Source organism: Zalophus californianus, chromosome 11 (genome assembly GCF_009762305.2).
Source record: "Zalophus californianus isolate mZalCal1 chromosome 11, mZalCal1.pri.v2, whole genome shotgun sequence".
NCBI classification, from domain to species: Eukaryota; Metazoa; Chordata; class Mammalia; order Carnivora; family Otariidae; genus Zalophus; species Zalophus californianus.
In genome coordinates this window covers 104,063,343-104,073,631 of record NC_045605.1, presented here as the reverse complement: position 1 = coordinate 104,073,631, position 10,289 = coordinate 104,063,343, and the positions used below count along the sequence as shown (strand labels likewise).

General features: G+C 41.6%; 1 protein-coding gene across 1 annotated transcript; it reads right to left on the bottom strand.

Moving 5' to 3' along the window:
- Positions 1 to 2,355: 2,355 nt before the first annotated feature.
- LOC113915461 (secretoglobin family 2A member 2-like) lies at positions 2,356 to 3,007 on the bottom strand. The gene is made up of 2 exons (XM_027581426.1): positions 2,953 to 3,007; positions 2,356 to 2,573 (listed from the first exon to the last, which is right to left on the bottom strand). Exons 1-2 carry the CDS (start codon positions 3,005 to 3,007, stop codon positions 2,356 to 2,358), a joined length of 273 nt encoding a protein of 90 aa, XP_027437227.1.
- Between the last annotated feature and the right edge of the window lie 7,282 nt (positions 3,008 to 10,289).

Below are 10,289 nucleotides of genomic sequence, written 5' to 3'. Positions count from 1 at the left end.
CCAGTGAATTATGTATGAGTGTGTGTGTGCATGTGTGTGTGGGCACACGCATGTGTGATAGCAGAGACTCTCTAAAGCCTCCATTTTGATCAGATAACATAAGAAGAACTTTCCATTTGCAGGTACTTTATTGAAATGAAAATGTACTCGAGGTTTCAACAATTGTCTTGCAGTTTATAGATCAAAAGACAAAAAGGAAAGGAAAGTTGTGGTTCATATATAATCAGCAGTCGGTTTCTGAGCAGTCTCTGTAGTCCTCGGAGGCCCAGGTTTTATGGAAGGTTAAAACAGAGCACACCAGTTACTTTCATATATTATGTTCTGGAAAACAAAAACAGAGACATCACTCAGATTTTCAGCTCTCTGTTAGAAAGGAAAGTTGCGCCTGGGTGGCTCAGTTGGTTAAGCAACTGCCTTTGGCTCAGGTCATGATCCTGGAGTCCCTGGATCGAGTCCCGCGTCAGGCTCCCTGCTCAGCAGGGAGTCTGCTTCTCCCTCTGACCCTCCCCCCCCTCATGTGCTCTCTCTCTCTCTCATTCTGTCTCAAATAAATAAATAAAATCTTTAAAAAAAAAGGAAAGTTGAAAAACAAACATTTCTTCTCCTTGGCTTTCTGGGTTTGTCCATACATATCTGGTATCCAAGAAAGTCAGCGTTTCAGTTAAGATTGGAATGATCTCATTTCTCGTTCTAATGATGAGGAGACTTTATTGATGCCCAGAGGTGCTGCTGTTTCCAGATCTCTTTCCCATCAGGGATCTCGGTAATACATTTTTGTCCATGTTTCCTGTTCCTTGAAATAGCATATCCCATAAATATGTTGTGTGTATTATCAATTTTCAACAAAGAATTGTAAATCTCATCTCAAATACAAGTAAGTGTGACGTTTTTGAGCTCTGGTGTGGCCTTACGTGTTAGAAATACCGAAAACAGTCTGAAACTGAAATCATTACCTTTGAGACCCAGAAAATAATGGAGATGTGCACTTCAAGTGATCAGTCTAATAGAGGTTTTTAAAGGAAAAATTCCACTATCGTAGGTTGCAGCGTTTTTCAGTCTTTAAAATGTTTTCTGATGGTAAATACACATAACATAAAATTGACCATTTTCATCATCTCAAGTATACAGTTCAGCACTGTTAAGTATACTGACATTGTGGTGCAATGTCCAGAACATTTTCATCTTGCTATGGTGAAACCCTATACCCACTGAACAATTCCCATTTCCCATACCACCCAACCCATGAAAGCACTATTCTACCTTCTGTTTATAGGAAATTGGCTACTCTAAAATGGATGCAAATGACCTCATGCATTAGTTGTCTTTTTCACTGGCTTATTTCCTTTATCATAATGTGCTCAAGGTTCATCTATGCTGTGCCGTGTCAGCATCTTCTCAGTGAAGGATACTTTTACCTTTTGTTTTGGCAATATTTCTACATTGTCTATCCTGGAAGGTTTTCATTGGCATATTAGAATAAGGAATAAAATATATAGAGCAAACACACTACTGATTATTATTTTATGCAATTCCATCCCCAATGGCCGATTCATACCCATGATCCCTACTTGCCATTCATTAAATTAATGGTCTTAAATTAATGGTCAAGGAATCTTAAATTAATGGTCAAGGAATCCAATCACTTATACTAACACATTGGGATTGCTTTAAAGTGCATTCTAAATTCTTTTCATAAAATGTACAGAATCTTCGGGGCACCTGGGTGGCTTAGTCATTAAGCGTCTGCCTTCAGCTCAGGTCATGATCCCAGGGTCCTGGGATCGAGCCCCGCATCAGGCTCCCTGCTTGGCGGGAGGCCTGCTTCTTCCCCTCTCACTCCCAATCCCCCTGCTTGTAGTCCCTTTCTCGCTGTGTCTCTCTCTGTCCAATAAATAAAATCTAATAAAAGAAAAGATGTACAGAATCTTCTTCAAGTGGGTTTCTCTGGATTCTATTAAAAATTCTTATGAACATTTTCCTCTTTTTTATGAAGAAAGGGATCTCTTTTTGCTGATCATTTCTACAACTGAGGTCCTTCTTGAGAATCTGACATTTTTTACCTTGATAGAAATTTTGTGTGTGTGTGTGTGCGTGCGTGTGTGTGTGTGTGTGTGTGTGTGTGTGTGTGTGTGCGTGTGTTGTTTCCCTGCGTTGGCCTTTTTCATTTATCATTCCCTAAAGATTCTACAAAGTGAAGAGGCAAGTCAACACGGGGACCTTGGCTGGCTTTCCGGATGTCAAAGGATTCACATGCACCCACAATTAAATTCACTGAAATAAAAGAAGGCATGTGTAACACTTGCTGTGGCATAATGAGTGGCAAACTTAGAGCCTGCTTGTCCCTGTTCAGTGGTTTTAAAGCTCATTAGAAGAAACCATAGTTACCATCATCGCTCCGACTTTGTTCAGAGTTTCATTTGACTGGCTGAGAAAACATTGCTTCAGTTGTGCTAGGGCCTGGTCAGTCACAGGACCAGATGAGTAGGGTTTAAGTAAATTTTGGTATTCTTCCACGCTTACTTGAGAATCGATTGTTTTGTTAATCACCTCTTCTAGAGGTAAGCATCCAGAACCTGGAAGAAAACATGCAAACATGGTCTCAATTATGTAGGTATGAAGCCCTTTTTGGGTGTCCCTAGGATATTGTTCATCTTCTTATGTCCCAGTAGACACATACATTCAGAAAGAATACGGTGAATGGTCTTGAGTTCTCAAATCTAGCAGAGTAAGCTCAGGATCTAGGATTTCCTTTAAACCTGAAAGCATGTGTAACCCCCTCCCCACCCCCACACTACCTCCATAGCCCAGAGAAGCCAAACACTAGTATCCATGAAACACAAAGACACTGGAGAAATGAGGTGCTCTGCACTGGAGTTTGGGGAACGGGAGGTCTTCCGCAGGGCCCTGACACAATCTTCAGCCCAAAAGCTGCCCTCCCCACACAGAACTCACCTGCAGAACAGTAAAGGGGGAGGGCAATCAGCACAAGGACTCTCAGCAGCTTCATGGTTGAGGGCAGCGCTGGTTGGTTATTCAGACAGGGAGGAAGGAACTGACTTTGGCAGTGAGCACCTAGGAGTCCTCCTTTTATTCTCTTGTTCAGCACCTTAATCTCTCCCAGAAATGAGGTAATGAGTCACACAATGAACCTGGCTTTGGACCAGGAAATGACAGGAAGAATCAACTGCAACCCAGCCAGTCTGTGCTCCATTTGTAGAAACCAAGGTGACAGAGCTTGTTGGACCCAAAACAATTTTGGAACTCAATGATACATGATTTTAGATGAAATTAAGCAAAAGTGCTTGTTGACTAATCAGATTACAGTAAAGTGAGCCTGTGTTGTCATCCTTGTTTTATTATTAGTGTGGTCTTCATATCCTCACACCCCTCCCTCCTCCTGGCCCATAGACACTTTAGTAAGGTGCTTGATATTTGAGAAATACAACATCTCATTCTCTCTGAAAGTTCTTTTTACAAAGAATATCTCATTTAGTTAACTCAATTTCATAAATTCATTGTATTATAATCTATCATCTATCAATCATCTACCTATCTATCATCTATCTATCATCTATATTTTTTCTGTTTAGGATTTTTTCCCCACTGATTCAAAGGATGATGTGAAGCTGTAGAGCAAGTGGTTGCTCAGCAGAGGTAGTGCTGAGTGTTAGAAGGATGACCATATCTGGGCTTAAGCAGATATGGATTTAAATCTTGGATGCAACACCTAATCATGAAGTGTCCTTAGGCAAGTGAAACTGCTGGTCATTTCAAGCTTCCTTCTCCTCATTTCTAAAATGAGCAGGAATAAATCCAGACCTGGTTTTGTAAGGATGACAGACACTCTGTAAAAAGCTTATCCAGGGCTTCAAACAAGGTAATAATGACTAAATGGGAGGTTTCATCCATTCATCCCTTCATCCATCCATCCACCATTCATCCATCCACTGCTCAATAGGAACCATGAGCTTTCCCCATGACTGGTGGCTGTGCTGTGTGCCCCAGATTCAGTTGTTCAACCAGAACTTCGACACTGCGGAGCTTACTTCTCACAAAGGAGGCAACAAGCACTCCCAAAATTGAATGAGTGACATCAGAAAATGATTGCTGTACAGAACAACAAAACAACCACGAGGGCAGTGTCCTGTACAGAGGTCCAGGCCAGCTACAGGAGGACAGACTTTAAAGCCTGGATGAGTGGACAATGATATCAAGGGGAAGATCTGGGAAAGAATGTTCTAGGCAGAAGGAACAGCACTTACAGAGGCCCTGGAGCACTTGGTATTTGGCCAGTTAAGGAAAGGAAACACAGTGTGTCTCTTGGTGTCAAGAGAGACACAGGACGACCTCCTACTATAGAAATAGAAAAACCATATCCGTTAAGCAGGGACAATAGGAGGGTAATAGGAACAAGAGAAACAAAGTAGGTTCAAGTTAACAAAAAGAAAATGAAAATGATGAGAAAGCCAGAGAGATGAATTAACTACCCATAAATGCAATATTTGCTGTTTGGATTATTAGGGACTCATTTCTTCCCATCATTCAGCTGGAGCATAAATTGCCAAGAACAATACTAATTTAGGGATGGGCTAGAAGTAGGAAAAAATGTGATGTTCTAATGTGTGTGCTTTCCTCCAGTTGACCATTGTTACCAATCTCCATTCCATAGCAAATGAAGGACTGTAGTGATGAGAAGAGAGACTGCTTGGCTAGGTCTTAATGGGGACTCCCCTTGGTGCCCCAGTTGGTATGGACTTGCCCTGTTACCTGCTGGGACACAGATCCTTGCATAAGTTTCTTACTCAGCAAAAAATAAAATAGAATAAAGTAAAATAAAATGGAATAAGATGAATTAAAATAAAATCCCACATCATGTACATGGTGCCCACAATAAGAGATGTGTGTTTTTTTTAGCTTCATGTTTTCTCCACCGCAGATGATGATTATTCTCCGGTGAATGACAAACAGTTAACTCAGCCCACAAAGGACATATTGACAAGCCAGTGTTGACAAGGAGAAATAGAAGAAACCAAAATATCAGGATGCATGTGTACCTAGGCCTGATTTTTTCTCTTCAAAAGGGACTTTAAGTCAGGTCCCCAGATGATGCTCAGGAACTAGAGGAATGAAGGAGCCCTCAGTTTGGGCATTTGTGTGACACTTATTGACCCCTATTAAGATAAACCATGCTGTAAGGGTGAATTTGTACAGATAGAGATTTTCCCCGAATACCATGTGTCATGGGAGAGAGAGAAAGTATGTGGCAAAAGAGAGTTATATTTGGCTTGTCTTCAGGCTCATGCAAGACCTGATATATAGTCAACCAATATTTTGGTCATTTGAGGACTTACCATACTTCATAAAGTAATAACAGACAGTGAGAATCATCTTTTCTCAGTGTTTCATGTATTGGCACAAAGCCTATGAAGGGGTTATTTTAAAATTTAGATATTCTTTAAGTGGTTTTAAATTGTAAGTTACTGATATGAATCAACCTGCAGTATTTGAGAAGATATCCCACATGTTTTTTCACTCATTCTGTAAAATTAGTTCTGCCCTCACCTGCAGGGTGGTTGGGACATTAACCTCAGGCCTGTTCTTTGGAAGTGAACCTCTTCTTCATTAAGATCATGCCAAAGTCTAGAACTTGGAGAGGGAGGGACTTAGCAGCCCGGCAATGGTAGGAAAGGCCTTGGCCTTGGAGACATCTGAAGGCAGTGAGATGTTGGTTGTTCACAGTATCTAGGTCAACCCTAGACCAGGCTCACTACTTGCCATGGGCCAAGCCTGCTGTGGAGATTTCTTTTTTTTTTTAATTTTAATTTTATTATGTTATGTTAGTCACCTTACAATACATCATTAGTTTTTTTTTTAATTTTTTTAATTGTTATGTTAATCACCATATATTACATCATTAGTTTTTGGTGCAGTGTTCCATGATTCATTGTTTGTTCATAACACCCAGTGCTCCATGCAGAACGTGCCCTCCTCAATACCCATCACCCGGCTAACCCATCCCCCTACCCCCTCCCCTCTAGAACCCTCAGTTTGTTTTTCAGAGTCCATCATCTCTCATGGTTCGTCTCCCCCTCTGACATACTCCCCTTTTCTTCCTCTCCTGTTGTCTTCTTCTTTTTCTTTTTTCTTAAAATATGTTGCGTTATTTGTTTCAGAAGTACAGATCTGTGATTCAACAGTCTTACACAATTCACAGCGCTCACCGTAGCACATACCCTCCCCAATGTCTATCACCCAGCCACCCCATCCCTCCCACCCCCAACCACTCCAATAACACTCAGTTTCTTTCCCGAGATTAAGAATTCCTCATATCAGTGAGGTCATGTGATACATGTCTTTCTCTGATTGACTTATTTCACTCAGCATAACACCCTCCAGTTCCATCCACGTCGTTGCAAATGGCAAGATCTCATTCCTTTTGATGGCTGCATAATATTCCATTGTGTATATATACCACATCTTCTTTATCCATTCATCTGTCGATGGGCATCTTGGCTCTTTCCACAGTTTGGCTATGGTGGACATTGCTGCTATAAACATTGGGGTACACGTACCCTTTCGGGTCCCTACATTTGTATCTTTGTGGTAAATACCCAGTAGTGCAATTGCTGGATCGAACGGTAGCTCTAATTTCAACTTTTTGAGGAACCTCCATACTGTTTTCCAGAGGGGTTGCACCAGCTTGCATTCCCACCAACAGTGTAGGAGGGTTCCCCTTTCTCCACATCCCCGCCAACATCTGTCGTTCCCTGACTTGTTAATTTTAGCCATTCTGACGGGTGTGAGGTGGTATCTCATTGAGGTTTTGATTTGGATTTCCCTGATGCCGAGCGATGTTGAGCACTTTTTCATGTGCCTGTTGGCCATTTGGATGTCTTCTTTGGAGAAATGTCTGTTCATGTCTTCTGCCCATTTCTTGATTGGATTATTTGTTCTTTGGGTGTTGAGTTTGATAAGTTCTTTATAGATTTTGGATACTACATCATTAGTTTTTTATTGTTATGTTAATCACCATATATTACATCATTAGTTTTTGATGTAGTGATCCACACTTCATTAGGCTGTGTCTTTTTGTACCCTGGGAATAGTCTGGGGATTGTCATAAGTCCTCACAACAGGGCTGGGCACAGAACAGGTGCTGTGTACATGGCAGCTGCCAGTGATTCATTTTATAAAATTGAGAAAACTCTTATGATAAAACTTGAAGGACTACTAGAACCATCAGAGATCACTGGAAACTTGGTTGAACTTCACATTCTCTGAAAGATCTAGAGAAGATCATGTTGAGATCTGAGGTAAAAGTCCTGTGTGTGAATAAAAACCACTGTATTTTGATCCATGCTTACTTGATACTCTTCTTTTTGGAAGAGTTTTATTGAGATATAATTTACACAGAACTTCTTTGTCAAACATCTTCCATACTGTTGGTTTAGTAATCTTCTCAAAGCCCAGCAGCAATGGATATTTATCTGTTTCCAAAATTCAATAAAACATGAATGGCAAACAATAATAGAGTGGTCACTCGAGGCAAGGAACTGGAGCAAACCTCCTTTAATCTTGTAAACAACAAACTAATGCAGAGGAGGAGGATGACATTTATTGGTCCAATGGGGGGTACTTTAGAGTGTGAAAGAGGTCACAAAGTGGATGGCATGTCAGGAGAGTAGCATAAACTAGGATTCTACTGAGAAAAGTGACATGTGTGGTCACCCTCCCTTGGTTTGCAACCTCCTCTGCAGCTTCCCAGGTGTAATCTGAAGGCAACCACTTTACAGAGAGAGTTGGGAGAGATTGAAGAAAAGGCTGGTCACTCTGGGTTGGTATATGGCAGGTTTAATGATATAGGGAGCTTACATACAAGGATTGTCTTGCATAGCAGCAAGGTGCGTAGATATCTACACCCACTTGCCAGAATCTGAAAGTTTACAGAGAAGCTTTAGGTGGGTTCAGTCCCATACCCGGTTCAGATGGTCTCAACAACACATCACTATCTCAAGGCATTGGCTTGTGGCAGCTTCTGCAAGTGGACCAAGCAAGTGGAACCTATATTCCAAGGACAGGGAAGTGGATGAGGAGCCTCCAATTGCCTGGGTATAGATATGCAGTTCATGTCTTCTCCCTCAACACCTCCCCATGATGTGAGCATACCCTTTCTCTCCAGCTGCTTATGTGACAAGAGAGGTCAAGTAAGTTGACCAACATCCCATGCTTGTAAATGGCAGCCAAGCTAAGGAGTCTAGTGTTCTGGCTGAGAAACATCTCTCAGCACTATTGACCTCCTTAGTTTGACCCTCATGGACTGTCATCATATGGCTCAAATGCATTCTTGTGATCTTGACTCACACAACTGCCCTTGTGAAGTCCAGGTTGATTTCTGTGTAAGCCTGCCAGGTTTATGTTGAGGCCTTGTTCACTGTGGACTCCCCTCAACACTGTCCCTACCTTAGTCCCATTGGGTTGAAACTCCTTATTCCTTCCCAATGTCACATCAAAGACAGCCCTCTTCTTGTGCTCTTTCCTGACTCTGAATCTCTAGGTCTCCCTTGCCAAGACACCTTGGATCTGTGTGTGCAGCTCACTCCTGACATCTCTAGGATCCTGATCCCATGTTCTTCCTCCCCTTTATGGTCCTATAGGTTACAGCCTGTGTACCTCTGGTCTTTGTGTGAAGACAGTGACACAGTAGGTGCTTAATTAATTGTTGTGTAACTGCTTTTCAGGACAGATTTTGTATGTATACAAAGACTTCACTGATTATATTACATGTTTTATTATTAGGTCTATTTAGAAAGAGGTGCGCATTTAAATTCGAATCTTTAGTGAAGTCAGGGATCAAACCCCACACTAAAACGAGTCACCAGCCTGTCATTCTGGCACTAACACCACCTTATTTATGTTCCTGGATGAGGGCTTTGGTGTCACACTTGGGAGAGTGCTGGTAAGGACAGGAGGTGGTGGTAGCCCATTCCTTGCCTGGACTGGGCCACCCCAATCGACCTGTTCCCCAGAAGTAACCATTACCTTGAGCCAATGTGAATTTGATCCAATCTATCCCGGATGCATCTGATGACTTGGGACCACAAGCTGGATTTGGAAGCCAAGCCGGGATCAGTTGTTGCCTCCAGTGAATTCTCCTTGGCTTATTCACCCAAACCATGAACTTTATACAACATTGCGGTGCCAAGAAATGTGTGGCTAGTTATTTAATCCCCATAGACATGTGACAATTTTATGGATCATTAGATATCTACACCTTTATCTTCTATATTGAGTTAGTAATTTTCCCTACACTACGTACCCAACTTTTCTTGCTACCTGTAGGCATGCACAGTTGTGAACCTCTGGCCCTCAGGAACAGTAACAAGGAGTATATGGCAGAACTGATATAATGTATTTGCACTGTGAGGACAGTGATTTTTTTTTTTTAACTGAAACTTTCTGACTCTCTCCTTCCATCTATACCTGTAGGCACTTGTCAATGTCTGGAGATGTTTTAGGTGTCCCTACAGGATGTGTGGTGTGCTATTGGCATCAAGTGGGTGGAATTTAGGGCTCTTCCTAAACAACCTGAGATGCTCAGGATATTACTCAAAAAGGACTTTTTCATCCTCAAATGTCAATAAAGCCTTGATTGATACTTAGTGCTAGAGAAATCACTAAAAGCATTTACCCTTTGACAAAATATCGGTAGTGCTAGGTCACCTCCCACTAAGTGGACAGTGAATGGAGCCCCAGTACAGACAGGTGCAGGCAGAAGTGTGGGTATCTGTGTCATTTGGTGCACAGAGCTCATCTTGTTTTTGTTCACGGAGGGCCTTGGTTTCTCCATTCTGTCATCCACATCATCTTTGTCCTTCAAAATCCAACTGAGTCTTGACCTCCTCTCAAAGTTTTCCTTCAGAGAGAATGTTCAGCTATAAGGGCTTTGTTCTTGGTGGAATGCCTTATGGCCTTTGAATTCTATGGTGGAATCTCATTCTTAGGGGTATATTGATAACTTTTTCACTTCTCTTATGTCTTGTTATTTGTCATGATAGTTAAAAATGTTCCTGTATGAGACATTGAGTTTATTAGTTTTACAATGGTGAACTTAATGAATATCCCTGACAATACTAGGGTTGAGGGTTACAGAAGTAGATAAGGAAAGGCCTCAAGGCAGGATATGGCTGGTCAGCTGAGTGGGAGAGCATGGGACTCTTGATCTCAGGGTCATAAGTTTGAGGCCCATGTTGTGTTTGAAGACTACTTACAAAAAAATAAAACTTAAATAA